The sequence below is a fragment of the Xyrauchen texanus genome, chromosome 38, assembly GCF_025860055.1.
Source record: "Xyrauchen texanus isolate HMW12.3.18 chromosome 38, RBS_HiC_50CHRs, whole genome shotgun sequence".
Classification (NCBI taxonomy): domain Eukaryota; kingdom Metazoa; phylum Chordata; class Actinopteri; order Cypriniformes; family Catostomidae; genus Xyrauchen; species Xyrauchen texanus.
This window is the reverse complement of record NC_068313.1, coordinates 29837293-29853616: the sequence shown is the minus strand read 5'-3', so window position 1 is coordinate 29853616 and position 16324 is coordinate 29837293. Positions and strand designations below refer to the sequence as shown.

General features: G+C 37.3%; 2 protein-coding genes across 2 annotated transcripts; one reads left to right on the top strand and one right to left on the bottom strand.

The window, feature by feature from the left end:
- Nucleotides 1–461: 461 nt before the first annotated feature.
- slc19a3a (solute carrier family 19 member 3a) lies at nucleotides 462–8825 on the bottom strand. Its single transcript, XM_052109894.1, has 7 exons — nucleotides 8440–8825; nucleotides 8143–8361; nucleotides 6702–7401; nucleotides 2975–3187; nucleotides 1775–1967; nucleotides 1302–1443; nucleotides 462–812 (listed from the first exon to the last, which is right to left on the bottom strand). The coding sequence occupies exons 2-7, from the start codon at nucleotides 8287–8289 to the stop codon at nucleotides 645–647; spliced, it is 1563 nt and encodes a 520-aa protein (XP_051965854.1). The 5' UTR covers nucleotides 8290–8361; nucleotides 8440–8825; the 3' UTR covers nucleotides 462–644.
- A 5173-nt stretch (nucleotides 8826–13998) lies between these two features.
- On the top strand, nucleotides 13999–15424 carry LOC127632051 (biogenesis of lysosome-related organelles complex 1 subunit 3-like). The gene is made up of 2 exons (XM_052110517.1): nucleotides 13999–14085; nucleotides 14506–15424. The coding sequence occupies exon 2, from the start codon at nucleotides 14516–14518 to the stop codon at nucleotides 15101–15103; it is 588 nt and encodes a 195-aa protein (XP_051966477.1). The 5' UTR covers nucleotides 13999–14085; nucleotides 14506–14515; the 3' UTR covers nucleotides 15104–15424.
- The last annotated feature ends 900 nt before the right edge of the window (nucleotides 15425–16324 follow it).

Below are 16324 nucleotides of genomic sequence, written 5' to 3'. Positions count from 1 at the left end.
TTACGTGAAATAAGAATGTTGAATTCCTTTTTGACATCATGTTGACATATTTTTATGCTTTTGAAGTTTCTAAAAACAAGGTAAGGAATGAATATTGTTTTTACCGCCGTTATGACAAGTTTAAAACAAAAAGACTTTTGGATGCCAAGCCCTCTGGAACTCTCACCTGGCCAGGTGTTAACTCTGATTCAAGACCACTTACATTACAGAACATTAAGTTAATGTGTGTGTATATATATAAATAAATTATATATATATATACAATATATATTAAAATGAATTTTACCTAAGAAAAGCTATGTTTTTGTTTTTTCTTCTGGTCTTACATGTCTTAAAGTTAGCATGAAACTGCATTCACAACCCATATTACTTTTGAAATGTGACATTTCAGATTGAAACAAGATATTCAATAGGGAAAAATGAGACCGGGCTCGATTTTAGCCATTAGTTATTGAATGAATCGAGAACATTGGGTGTTCCGTACCTGAATGGAGCCAGACCAGAATATGGGTTTGGTTATGATTATAAAGACAATAATATAGCATGAATAAGACCAGAAACGTGTATTAAGAAAGAACAATTGGTCAATTTTGATTTCATGTTGACTGAAAACAGGGCATTCAGTTGTGTCCTTTTCTATGCGTTCATAATTTTGTTCCATTTATGATTTCTGTATCTTTTTCTGCATTGCAAGTTCCTTCAAGTTCATCTCTGGGTGTTTCCATCACATGTCTTCTGCGTATTGTAGTATACAAACCCCTCACGAAGAAAACGAGCGCGATAACAGAAAAATATGCACCATAGATGGTAAACTGTAAAACAACAAGGACAAGAACAAGAATTGTCTAATTACAAATGCTGTTCCACCATCTCTATCGCAGTTTCTGTCATTATGTACTCACCCACATTTTATTCCAAACCCATATATCTTTCTTTAAATGCTTACACAGCTCTTTTCCTCAGTGTACAAGTGAAATCATTCTCCCAAGTTCTAAAGAACATAAACGTAATCCATGTTCAACTATAAAGCTATCACAGCTTCATAGAACTTGAAAAATAACTCAAGAATTATATGGACTACTTTTATGAGACTTTGTTGGTCCTTTTTGGAGCTAGGCTCATTATATGTTTCGCCGTAAGGAAAAGATTAGCGTAAACATGCTGCCTTACATCTCTTATTGTGTTCTAATGAATAAAGAATGTAATTTGGGTTTTGAACCATCTTGAATAAATTATTTAAATTGATCTTTAAGGGTCTTAGAAAAGTCTCTTGCTTGTATGTAAGCATCAGGTAACCTCACCTGTGTGACAATGTCCAGACCGAGTCCCCTGCTGTCCACCACCACTGAAGTGAGGATTGTCTGGAAGACCAGAGCGCAGAAGGTGTTTGCTCCGAACACAAGAGCATAACGCTCCATGTTCAACCCTGCTGCTATCTGGAACCTAGGAAACAATGTTAAGTCACTGCATTAGGTCACAAATGCAAACCAATTGTCATTTGTTTTAATGAAAGCACAAATTGTATGTACAAAATATCTGGTTGTCAAATGTTAGTGGGACATGTTCAGTTGGAATTCAGCTATCAGCATGACATAGTCCAAAACCTTATCCGTTTGACAATTAGGGTGAAATAGCAAGTAGATAGATAAGATAATAAACTCACAAAAGTGAACACTACGTAATTACGCTATTACAGTTTGGGGCAGGAATCGATTATATTTAGCAGAATTCTGTTTCTGATAGCTCGAATCCTTAAAACAGATTAAAGGCTTACATTGCAATGGTGATGAGCAACATGTACAGGCTTTTAAAGATGATATAACCACAGTAGCAGACCCAGATGTTGCCACTGAAGACCATGGCAAAGAGAGCGCCTCCCTCCAGGGCAGACAGAGCACCCAGAGCCATCTCCCCCCAACGGGACCAGTCCGCTGATGAAAAACCAATACCATACGCCGCAGCGGCTCCTGTGATGTGCACAAACATGGTAACAAAAAATGCAACGTGATTTTGAACTTTGAATATCAACATTTCCTTCAAAGTTTAAAATTAAAGAAATTTCTTTGACATACTTGAACAGATTTGTGATGGATACACAACTTTCTAATTTCTGTAAATTGAGATTGCTATTAGAAAAGCTTAAGCTGTCTTTTATGATTGTCACTCAGAGGTAGGCATATTTAGTCTCTAATATGTGATATATCTTCGATAAACAGCCTTTTAGCCTCAACTAAGTTCACAAAAACAACAATCTTAAAGGGATAGTTAACCCAAAAATGAAACTTTTCTGATAATTTACTCAACCTCATGCCATTCCAGATGTCTATGGTCTTCACTTCGCTGAACACAAATACAGATTTGTAGAAGAATATCTCCGCACTGTAGGTCATCACAATGCATGTTCATGGTGACCAGTATTCAGAAGGTCCAAAAAGGACATAAAGGCAGCAAAAAATAATCTATAAGACTCCAGTGGTTAAATCCACATCTTTTGAAGTGATTTGATAGGTGTGGGTGAGAAACAGATCAATATTATATAATATGTTTACTGTAAATCTACACTTTAATTTCCACATTCAAGTGTGGAAGTGACTTTCACATTCTGAAAGCCACCTACTGGTTGAGGCTGGTCAAAGGTGGAGATTTCCAGTAAAACATTTCTTGAATATATATCTGTTTCTCACCCTCACCTATCATATCGCTTCTGAAGACATGGATTTAACACTGGAGACATATGGATTATTTTTTTTTTTTTAGCTTTTTGGACCTTTGAAGTTCTGGCCACCATTCACTTGTATTGGATTAACCTACAGAGCTGAGATATTCTTCTAAAAATCTTTGTTTGTGTTCTGCAGAAGAAAGAAATTTCACATCTGAGATGGCATGAGGGTGAGTAAATTATCAGAGAATTTTCATTTTGGGGTGAACTATCCCTTTAAATGTACCTTGTAGAACCTAAAAACCAAAAGCTCACCAAACAGGTTTGAGATGGCCTCCACTCCTCCATTGTAGACTGTGAAGTTGTTAGAAGGTTCCACATGTTCCCAGAGTGACTGGACATAGTTCACCGTCTGGTTATAGCCGCAGGTAGCCAGTGCCCACCACGCTGACCAGTAAAGTAGCGTACGAGAAGAGAAACATTGTAGGAAATCCCTCCACAACCGAAGCAAAACTTCACCACAACCCCCTGAGACGACAAGCAATTGCAATCTGTTTACATTTTCTAGATTTAGTCATTGAATGTAATTTGTGTTGATTGAGATACCTATGAGACAAGAGATTCTTTTGATTCCTTAAGAGTGTTCTTGTAATATGGCAATGATAGGCCATGTAAAATATGTTGTTGTTCTTGCAGAAAGCACAGGTAATGTTTTGATGAACATTTATTTCATGCCATTATGGTAGATCTTTTTGAATATTGGAGCTGTTATTATTGTTTAATGGTGCTTGTTAGATTATCACATATCATTTGTGATTATGATTTTGCCAATCATAATCACAAATTAAGCAGTGTTCCTGGATCAATATACCAACATTTTTATCAACAAGTCAGATTTTAGGGTTAGGTTTAATGCTGAACCAGAACAACAATCTTATCAACAGGGTACAAAAAATTCACTGTTTGGACACACCTGCCAGTGTTGAGTGAATTAAGATAATTTAACATCCATAAATATTTCTTACCAACCATACATTTAGCTTTATGACAACCAGATTATTTAGATGTTTTTCCCTTGCATATTAGTGACAAACAGCTCAGGTCATTACTTGTACCGTCATATACAAGCTAGAGCCAATGTCTCTGTGAAACTGCACTTGTCACAAGAACCTGAAGACAAATTGTGATTTTGATCAAAGTCTAATCACTTTGTGGGATTAACATGAGGAATATTCCACATATGTCACCACATGGAGTTCTGTAGGAAAAAAAAAATATATATATATATACACACACACACATACATACACCGATCAGCCACAAAATTAAAACCACCTGCCTAACACTGTGTAGGTCCCACTCATGCTGCCAAAACGGCTCCAACCCGCATCATATTTTGAGATGCTACTTTTCTCACCACAATTGTACAGAGCGGTTATCTGAGTTACCATTGACTCTGTAAGTCCAGACCAGTCTGGCCATTCTCTGTTGACTTCTCTCATCAACAAGGTGTTTCCATCTCAGAATTGATGCTCACTGGAAAATGACATTTTTTACTAGTTGTAATTCAATTGCTGCTGTCATGAATGGAAATTTGCACCAGTAAAAATGTTAATATCGATATTATGTCAAATGAAAACCTAATGAGACAATTTGAGCATTACCAACCAAATGAGCATTAACATAACTGAAATGAGCATTACCAGAACCAAATTTGCATTAACATAACCAAAATGAGCATTACCAGAACCAAATGTGCAGTACCATAACCAAAAAGAGCATTTTCACTTGTGTAATTGTATGTCTGATATTAAGAATGTGCATTCTAACTAGTGAAAATACATTTTAGACATCTATAATTTACCTGCTACATGTGATTATATTTCAAAAGGGCTTGCTATATGTGGGGCCTAAGATTTAGTAATTTACTGGTGAGTATCTCACCAGTTTTATTTACTTGCAATAGGTACGTTTTACTTGTACTTGGTGAATGTTCATTTTCGGCTCTATTTATCAACCTATTGTTTCCCTCTGAATCTAGCGGTACTTGGTTGTTAGGGTTATAGTTAAGGTTAAAGTAGGTTATAATACGCTAGGTTTGAAACACAGAACGACGTGGTGGCGAAGACCACCCCTCCTCCCAACGACCAGGTGCTCTGTCTTACCACGGCTGATGTGAGGAAAACTCTACGTAGAGTCAACCCACGGAAGGCTGCTGGACCAGACAACATACCTGGCAGAGTGCTCAGAGGATGTGCAGACCAGCTGGTAGATGTTCTTACCGACATCATCAACATCCCTCTGAGCAGCGCCGTCGTTCCAAAGTACTTCAAGGCCACCACCATCGTCCCCATTCCAAAGAAGTCTTCAGTGTCCTGCCTCAACGACTACCGTCCCGTTGCACTCACACCCATCATCATGAAGTACTTCGAGAGGCTCGTCATGAGGCACATTAAGACCCAGCTGCCTCCCCTCACTAGACCCACTGCAGTTCGCGTATCGTCCAAACCATTCAACAGACGATGCCATCACCACCACCCTCCATCTGGCCCTCACCCACCTATATAAAAAGGACTCATATGTTCGAATGCTGTTCATAGACTTCAGCTCAGCATTCAACACAATAATTCCTCAGCACCTGATTGGAAAGCTGAACCTGCTGGGCCTGGACACCTCCCTCTGCAACTGGATCCTGGACTTCCTGACTGGGAGACCTCAGCATCTCACATCACCACCACACTGAGCACTGGAGCCCCCCAGGGCTGTGTGCTCAGTCCACTGCTGCTCACTCTGCTGACTCACGACTGTGCAGCAATGCACAGCTCGAATCACATCATCAAGTTCGCCGATGACACGACCGTGGTGGGTCTCATCAGCAAGAACGACGAGTCAGCATAGAGAGAGGAGGTACAGCGGCAAACGGACTGGTGTAGAGCCAACAACCTGTCTCTGAATGTCGACAAAACAAAAGAGATGATTGTTGACTTAAGGAGAGCACAGAGTGACCACTCTCCACTGAACATTGACGGCTCCTCTGTGAAGATCGTCAAGAGCACCAAATTCCTTGGTGTTCACCTGGCGGAGAACCTTACCTGGTCCCTCAACACCAGCTCTATTAACAAGAAAGCCCAGCAGCGTCTCTACCTCCTTCGAAGTCTGAGGAAAGCACATCTCCCACCCCCATCCTCACTACATTCTATAGAGGGACTATTGAGAGCATCCTCAGCAGCTGCATCACTGCCTGGTGAGGACAGCTGAGAAGATCATCGCGGTCTCTCTTCCCTCCATCAAAGACATTTACAAAAAACACTGTATCCGCAAAGCAACCAGCATCGTGGATGACCCCACACACCCCTCACACAAACTCTTCACCCTCCTGCTGTCTGGCAAGAGGTACCGATGCATTCGGGCCCTTGCGGCCAGACTGTGTCACAGCTTCTTCCCCCAAGCCATCAGACTCCTCAATACTCAGAGACTGGACTGACACACACACACACACACACACACACACACGTGTCCAGAGTTGCACTTTAATTATTGTCACTTTATACCTGGCTGTTACTTCAATAACTGCTATGTGCATAGAACACTATCTCATAGTATGTTATGTTTACATTTGGCATTTTTAGAAACTGTCATCTTTTTGCACAACTGTGTACTGGTCGGCGCTGCACTGTCTCTCACTGTGCCTATTGTCCTGTTCATTTTTTGTAATTTATTGTACTGTCCCATACTTTTTGCACATGTTTGCATGTGCACTTTATATAGGTATGTTATTTAGTTGTGTAGTCTCATGTGGTTCTGTGTTTGTCCTGTGTTGTTTTATGTAGCACCATGGTCCTGGAGGAACATTGTCTCGTTTCACTGTGTACTGTACTAACTGTATATGGTTGAACGACAATAAAAACCACTTGACTTGATATGACTATAGATAGGGTTAGTCCTATGTTTGTTTGACGGGAAAGACTAACAAAGGATGTTGATCCAGGAGCATGCCCACTTTTCAAAATCACTGTCACTCATCACAATGGTAGGTACCTACCTGTCTTGGAGCCTTTTCCACTGCTAGTATCATTAGATTCTTCCAGTTCTTTCTTTTGTTTCCCTGATCCATCCACCTGTACAGCATCTAGATGCTTCTCAGAACTGGATTGGTCATTGCTCTGGACATCTTTATTAGTAACAGTCCCTTTCTCTACAGCTATATCCGTACCTTCTGGTTCCAGGGGTTTATCTGACCCAACCTGCTCCTCATCTATACCATCAGTTTCTCTACTAGCTTCCTTCATTTGGTGGAAGAACATACTTGTATTGGGCATTGGGAGAAGGATTGTGGTGATCCATGCCATGGAGGTGAGAACCATTGTAAACACAAGAATGTAGTAGTAGGACAGCAGTTCGAAAGACACCAGGACCTGTCCCAGCACTGAACCAATGGTGTAGCCCAGCAGCTGAGCTGTGCGACAGTACGAGGTGGCTTTCAGGTAGTGCTTCAGCTCCACCATGCTGTAGAGGTATGTGAAGTAAGCAATGTCACACGACGTCACCACTCCATATGTAAACTGCACTACCTGCATCTCTAGTACGCCATGTAACCAGAGCAACATCGCTGTGGTGGCGAACAGAGCAGAGCACTGGAACACCATCACAGGTTTGTAACGTAGCCAATCAGTGAGGAGGAAGACAGGTACCAGTACAACCAGGTAAGAGTACGTCCACACTGGGAATACCTGATTGGTCACCTTGGAGAAGAAACATGGATTAACTAAAAATTGTGCTATAAAAATAATCAGAAAACAACTTTTGTTCTTTTGGATGGAAATTAAACTCCCTTAAAATACACTTCACACTCTCACTAGTTTTATTTAATTTTTTCCACTAACAATGTCCAAAAGAGCATAAACAAGCATCACAGGTGACTTCTATCATATTTTCTCAACCAAACATTTTTATTTCCACTATATATCAGATTATGTATTGTGTTTGATAGCATTCTGAGATGGAAATGAAGGTTGAAGCCTAATTTCCTAGCTAGCATTTTATGTAAAGTAAAAATGGCATGATTAGTTTTATATATATATAAATATAGTATACATTATACATATTACACACACACACATATATATGCAGTATATTAATACATTTACATTTTATTATATAAAATATAGGTAGAATTGTGTGTGTGTCTTTTTTTTTTTTTTTTTTTTTTAAATCACTTGGTTTCTACAAACAACCTGAATGTACAACGTTTTTTCATTACCTTAAAATAGTTTAATAACTTCTAAAAAATTCGAATCAACCCTAACTCTAACTGATTATGATGGTTGTATTTACAGTTTAAATAAAGCATGGTCATATGTTTTATGTCTCTGGAACATAATTTGAGCCTGAATGGGTACATTTTTTATAAAAGTCATCCAGTTCAATTCTTTACATTTAAAATATACTGTTATTAAGCTGTACTTTATATATTGTCACTGTACCTGCTCCATGGTGAGGTTCTTGTCTGGTCCAGTTAGATACGGGATGAGGAATGGTTCTAAAGGTTTTACTGTGCTGAAGAACCCATAGATGCATAATAAAGAAGTGGGGTACTTCCAGTCCTTCATCCAACTCTTAAAAGTCTCCATCTTCACAAAGATGATTCAATATGTGGGTCCTTGTCTTGTATGAAACAACTCAACCAAACACCCCACAACAGACTGAATTTACAAGTGTACAATGACAGCTACATTTAAAAGCACTTATTTTCTCTATCTTTGCAAGCACAACGATTTTACCTGTTTAGGTGTACGTGATCTGTTCTCATGGAAGTCTTTGAGTTAACCACTCACTCACTCACTCACTCAAAACGTGAGAGTTTCTATCCGTGTCTGCTTATGTTGTCAATGAGCAACCGGTTCAAAGATCTGTTTCGTTCTTACCCCCTTATCGTCAGATAATTAAATTATATGACACTAAGCACTCCCTATATAACAGGTTAAAGGAGAATTCATAACTTATTTATTCCATAAATCGCAGTATTTATTCATTTGTGCATTCGTTTGTTTACAATTTACAATGGAGAGTTTGATAAACTTTCACATGGGGGGGTATTCCAGAGAGCAACCTACCGAGACTAAACCCTGAACTCTAAATTGATTAACCCAAACATTGCTGTGTCCGAAATCACTCACTTTGTTCACTCGTTTACTATTTACTATAGAGTGGATGTCTGTGAGTGCCAAGGACGCGAACGAAAAGAGTGAGTGAATTCGGACGCTGACGTAAATACGGAGCGACGGAGCGAACGCTGGAGATGATGTAGAAACAACTTGGACACATTTGTAAATTTTTCTTACATTAAGTATAATAATAATCATAATAACAACAATAATACTTGTTATTCTTATAAAATGGTATATAGCCAACAATAAATCTACTGTTTGTGCGTGTATATATATACCATAATTATTAAAATATAAATACTGCTAAAAACGGGCAACAAGAATAAAAACATTTGTAAAAGCATACGTTATTGTTTTTTTTTTTTTATTATTATTTTACCATCTTGACACTCTTCCATCCAAACTCGGCACCGAGAAGAGACGTGTGCGCATAGCGCCCTCATGCAACTGTACTACAGCACTAAAGTTATTAATAACAACATCCATTGATTTTTAGACGATACATGTGATAACCAAATCCTTTAATAATTTCCACTGTGCGCAGTCTTCTGAGTTAAAAAAAATAAATTATAATGTCACCTCAAAGTGAATTAGTGAAGAAAGATATCACATAGCTATATTTTATTGTGTTTTATTTAATCAAGTTATGATATGTCAAAAGTAAAACACTACAGCCAGCGTGATTATATAATATTGCAGGAATGAAATTAAGCTGCGAAATTACATCTCTCATGCTCTCCAGAGCCATATAAAGAGAGAGTTGCGACAACGGAAGTTCTAAATGCTTGATCGTCACGTGATTCACGTAGACTTCAGATAGTTCCAGGAAGTGCTTTTGCGGTCATTCCATTCTGTTAGAGTAGAGTGACAGAACTGCGATTTCTGGTAATTAGTAGTCAATAAATGCATTTATTTTATATATTTATGTAACACACCGACATATGTATGTAGCATGAGTATGTTGTTACAGCGATGTTGTTTTTAAAGATCAAATCAGCTAATATTTGAGGAGTGTTCAGCTACCGTTATTTGCCTCAACTTATTTCAGGCTAGGGTTTCTGTTGCCTTTTATGTTACCTCATGTTCATTGTTTTCACTAATCTCATGGTAACTAATGTCATATTTATGACTTCTCAGATAGTACAGAGACAGGCTGGTGACAGGTGATTTCCAGCTCGCACCGCACAATGGGTCAATGAACTATTAACTATTAGCAGCAGTTACGTAAATGTAAAATTTAGTGAAATGAAGCTTATTGTTTACAATTCTATATATAGTAATATAATTATTTATGTATTATAAATATTATATATCTAATGTATAATTCTTACAATACTTATTCATATACACAATATATTCAGCTTTAAAACAACTTAAGCATACTCGTATATAAACTGCCGTTCAAAAGTAATGAAACTGAAAATTCAGCTTGGCATCACAGGAGTAAATTACATTTTAAAATACATTAAAATAGAAAACAGTTATTTTAAATTGTAATAACATATTACGATATTACTTTTTTTTTTTTTGTATTTTTATTCAAATAAATGCAATAACTATTTACAGCAATTCATGAATACATTTCTAATAAATTAAATAGCATGCCAAGCATTTTGTATGTGTCCTTTTTTTCATGTTGTGGTTGCATAGTCTTCACCATGGTTTGCTGTGCTGCATGGGGATGCTCCAATCGCTCAGAGAAAGGTGTGCGAATGTACGGCTTCCCCACTGACATGGAGAGGAGAAAAAAATGGTTGGCTCAAGTCAGCAGGACCAATCTAAATATAAATAAAAATTACAACAACAGTTAGTTATCCGATAACATCCCTTATCTCCTAATTTAATGAGTAATACTCAACTATAAAGGTTTTAATTTACAAGTTATTTTTATTTAGATGTACTGATAATATACAGAATAAGATAATATTATTCTTTAAACGTCTCACCTTTTAAAAGTGCGTCGCAAACGGTTTGTTCTGATGCATCTCTACGGTGTTTGCTGCTACTTCCGGGAACTATTGAGAGGCTCCACGAGCCGCCATTGCTGTAAAAAAAAACGTTCCATTGGAGTCAATGGAGTTGTCGCAACTCTCTCTTTATATGGCTCTGATGCTCTCTCTCCCTGCACGTCAGTCCTCCCCACATTGGATTATGGGCAAGATCGCATCAGCGATTGTACATCCTCTGTGCACTCGAAATCAGATTGCATTGTGGGTAAGAATGAGTGAACAAATGTAGGGTCCGAGATATAAGGATCGAATTCGGACACTAGTACAAAATGGCCGACAACCAAAATAGTCCAATATATAGTGGATAGGGGTCGATTTCGGACACAGTATTGCCCATTTGCGGTATTCCGGTTCCAGAACACCTTTAAAGAGTTTGTTTAATCAACCTATTGGTAACCTAGAGTTAATGCGTGCACACGTTGAGTACAAAAAGTCATTGTCAATGGAGCATCGATTTCATGAGTCGCCATAGAAATAGATGCTAAAAAGAAATGTAAGCCATATTTCAGTGATTCAGAACATGAAGTTTTATTGTCTGCAAATGATAATTATTTAATCTAGCGACAGGGGCATAGATTCCAGGGGGGATGGGGGGAGGTAACCCCCTCAATAATCAAAGCAAGCAAGTACAACCCCCAAGTACAAGTACAAGATTTGTTCTTGCAATGCCACAACAAATTACATGGATGCAAACTCATGAGGGGCGAAAAAGGTAAGATAATCACTGGTCCAGAAAAAAATTTCTGGGGATATTACTTTTAAGAATAAGCTAAAAGCATCAATTACAGCAATTTTAATGATTCAAGTTCATTCAAGTTTACAATTGTGCAGAATTGGTTGCAAAATAAAGAGTATTTTGGTGAGGCTTGACAAATTTGTTAAATTTTATTAACTGATTAGTTCAGTGACCCCTTCTGGAAATGTCACTAGGTGGTGCCAAATGAGTGTCTTATGTGCTATGAGAGAGTCAGTGAATAATTTTGAATCGTTCATGATCATAATCTACCAAGAGTCTTTATAGTGTTTAAGCATTAAAGAACAAAGCAGATCTATAGTCTTCCTTCAATCTGAGCATTATTTTTCATTCAAAAAGACAATAATAATAGTCTAATAATAGTGAGTTTCAATAATATCTTTACCTTCTCCTTTATTAAAACTTGCACAAATCTACTGACTTCAGTATAAGAATTATAAACAAAGCAGATCTAAGGTATCATTTTCCTACAGTAGCCTACTTAATTTATTTAAACTGCTGAGCATGGCTTTTATTAGAAAAGACCACAATAATAGAAAATTAATTATTTCGAGTTTCAATAATGTTCTTTCGTCATTGTAAAGCACATTTCACATGAGCTGAGTCGAGGCGTCAACGCTCCGTTCAACGCCAGCGTCAAGCTCCGCATTGCCCTCCACATGACAAGAGTGGCAGAAAGCATCACAGAAGGGAGATTTTACGAGTTTGCCATGTAAAAAAGCAGGAGGTGTGCACAATAAACATTGAAAACATGGAAGAGAGAAAAAAGCTTGTAGTTGCTTTGATAGCAGAAAGTAGTAAAAGGACTCGTTTATGTTTAGGTGAATTTAAATTAGGGGTCTCTGATATTCGTAAAGGTAATATTTAATTAAAATAGAAATTATGAGACATTCAATGTCACCACAAATTTGGACAGTTTTTAAATATTTCTTGCTGCTTAGTACTCTCAAAGACATTATTGGTGAAGCAAAAACGTGTGTGAAAAACACATTGGTGTAAAGGGACGTCACTTCAAAGGCTTCAATGTATTCTGCAGCGCTGACGCAAGTCATGTGATGACCCTTAACATGTATAAACATCACTCACTTTTGCACATTAATCATTGCTCTTCACAATCACAAAAGTGCACCGATTATGGTTTCAAAATGGCAAATTTCTCAGAAAAGGTGAGGTGTTTGGATCCCTGAAATTATTATTATTAATCATGCATTTATTTATTTTGTGGACTTTTATAATATTCCACGGCACACCTGACAATCTTTCACAGCACAGTGGTTGGGAAACACTGCTCTAACCTCTATGCTATATCATCTAGTTAGTGAAGTAGAATAATGAGTGATTAATTGCCAAAGCTTTTAATTGGCAGATACTTTGCCTATTTATACTATGGAATGTCATTTTTTAAATAACATTAATATTCATTGACTGAAGGAATTGTAAATAGAATTTAGATGCTCTAATAATTTTATTCTATCAAATTTATAGAATTAAATTGATTTATTAGAAGGGCTAAATATAAATATATAAAGCCCTGTCTGGGTTAGGGTTAGGTGTGTGGAGAGTGGAGGCATTTCCAATGTGTTCTATGTTAAAAATATTACAGTATTAAAAACGTCCCATTAAAAGCTAAAGCACAATGTACGCAATTTTTAACTTTTGAATGCAAATCTGCGGTTTGTCGTGTGTGAGACTAGAAGGATTTGTGAGGCAGAGATGGCAGTTTACAGTAATATTGCTTTAAAAGTATAATATTGTGCATAATCTGAACTTCCACGCCCACTGTGTCGCTATCGGAAGAGTACGCATGCGCTGACGACCTCTGAAACTTACTGACTGTTACCTGAAAAAACCGCTCTAGGGAAGCTATTCCAAAAACGGTTGATCAAGATTACGATCAAAGAACATATGTCAAATCAGCAATAAAAATTTGACAATATTAGCATCATAAATTGTGATTCTTCACCTCATATTACGCTAAAAAACTAAATTTCCCCTGCTTGTATAGCTAATGCGCAAGCACGTTTTCGAGATGATTGAGACGTGATGTCTGTATCTAAAAGGTGATTGGCTCTTTTAACTATAAGGCGGGACTTCCGTTGACCGTGTAGCGCTCAGAGCTACTTGGTTGAGGGTTCCAATTTATCCCATTAATTTTAGTAGAAGTGGCCCAGCTCTGCTAAACAACCTGCTCCTGGTTATGTTCAGAGTGTAATTTGCTATGGCTACTAACATAACCTGAGAGTTACCTAAGTTTTTGTAACCGAAAGTTGAGGTTATCCACTTACTTACTAAATTAGTAAGTTGCTTAACCTACTTTCTGAAAATATGTCACTCAGATCTGCACACAAACTGACTTTTATTTTGAATAGTCATATTCTTGTAGTTCTATGGGACTTTTATTTTGAAGTCTTCCGTTTTCTGAATAATTCCTGTTTTGAGCTGGTTTCTCGTGACACGAACTTTTGACACTGGGATTGTAGAAATAAACACATACAGGTTGGAAAAATAGAAATTTTCGCTTTATGAATATAAAAGAATTGCAGATTTAATGCTTAATGGTTAATGTGCAAAATGATGCATCACAACAGTATCCTCAGAATTTGACATCGAATTGTTTTTATGGCAAAACGTAATTGTTTCTTGTTTTCAATGACAAAATAGTACCACGGTAATACCATGACAAATGTTTTTTTTGGACATCTACACTTGCAGCACCGTGGTTGTTTGGACATGTATCATGGTAGTACCGTGGTATTCTTTGAATTACCATGTAATTACTATGGAACATGACCATAGTAATCATTCAGTACTATGATATGTATTAAAAGTACCATGGTATTACCATCACTGTACAATGTATCACCACTGTACTTTTTGTAACAAATTTTAATGAGCTGATTTCATTTGATTTTTAAGGTGTGTGATCATGGCAAGCAACAAGTTCCAGATCGTGGTACAGGGCGAAGCATCTGAAACAGACTCTGATGATGAAGTATACATCACCTCTGCCCCACCTGTGCAATCATCATCATCAGGGAGGAAGGTGCCAGGAGAGGCATCAGAGACAGACAGTGAGGATGAGGTGGAGAGAGCTCGCAGACTGGCCACTGAAAACCAACAACAGATGCTCCGCAAAGATTTACCGGCCCTCGTCCTGATCAGAAACTCACCTGTATCTGTATCTGGACAGGAGGACCGATCATCCCTGTCCAGACCCTGTCCTGATTCAGGCCGGTTTATCACGTTACTCCAGCAGAAACTGCAGGAGAGCAATGCACAACTGTGTGCAGATGTCAATCAAAGCCTGAGACAGGTGTATCAGAATTCTGCCAGAGATGTAAGACAGGCTACCACTCATCTGAACAACTCTCAAACTGGCATCATCAACGCATCCCATAGCATTAGACTCATACTGGACGATCTCAAGTCAGTGTCAGAGAAAATCAAAATCATTACGAGCTGTCATTTATTGCCGGACATCACCATGCCAAACCCTGTGTCTGGACAATCATAATGCACATTATCAGATGTCTAAAAGCAATCTGGGACAGCTATACTTGCACTCTAGTGTTCATATGAAATCTGAGATTTCCAAATCTTTTCGTTTGTAAAATTATTGCAAATGTGTCTGTTGTAGGACTATTTAATGTCCTATTTGAGTGAAAACTGGAATGTGTCAGTAGTCTTAGACCAGCATGTTTGACATCAAGTCACAGGTTCGGTGTGGGTCTCAATTTAAGTTTGTAATTGTGGTGTAATTAGATTTGCTCAATGCACACCAATAATGACTGCCATAATAAATTATTTACAAGAACTTTAAAGTTGCCATTTAAATTATGTAATAATTACATACGTGAAGAAAAATGTGTTGTAGAGCTAATTTACAACATTACCAACAAGGTTTGTCAAATCAACCAATATTTAAGTTTCTTAATACTTTTTCTTAAGAAATATAAACATAAATGATGATAAAAGCCAAACTGTTAAAAGCCATGAATCAATGTTATCCATTATTTTGTAGGTCAAAGGGACAATTATCCCCTATGATTTTGGAGCAAAACTACAGGTAAATAAAATTTAATAATAATAAATAAAAACCTTACACAAAGAAAAGGTTTGTTCTGAACCAGAATCTAAAAGGAAATTAAATATCTTTAATTATTCTGTTAGTTTGTAGTTCTATGTATAAACTTTGGAGAAATGCTGAAAAGTATTTTCCCCATTTTTGGACACACCATTGGCATATTACGCAACAAGAATGGCTGAACCTTCCAATCCTCTGTGTAACAATTTAATAATAATGCTGCAACTGTGAAAACTAATTTTGACCCCCTTCTACAAAATAATGGATTAATCAGTAATTATTGATCCATTAAATTTTATATTTAATTTTGTGCCAATAACAACATTTTGAGCAAGGGACCTCTGGTTGAGATTACATGGAATGACCCAATACACTCTTTTTTAACCCTTGAAATGTATCATCCAACCGACTACAATTCAATTACAACATAAAACTGTAATGTTGTCAGTGCCTGGGTAATGACGGATTCATTTTTGTAGAGGAGGCCACAACATTATGATGTCATAGATGTAATTTCACAATCAACCAGATATATAATTAAGTAATAATGCTTGTTATATTTTCAATGGAAATTTTAAGGAAAAAAAAAAAGGAGAAAAATAAACAGCAATCTGAGATTTATGTTTAGAAATTTTATTGAAATATACAGTT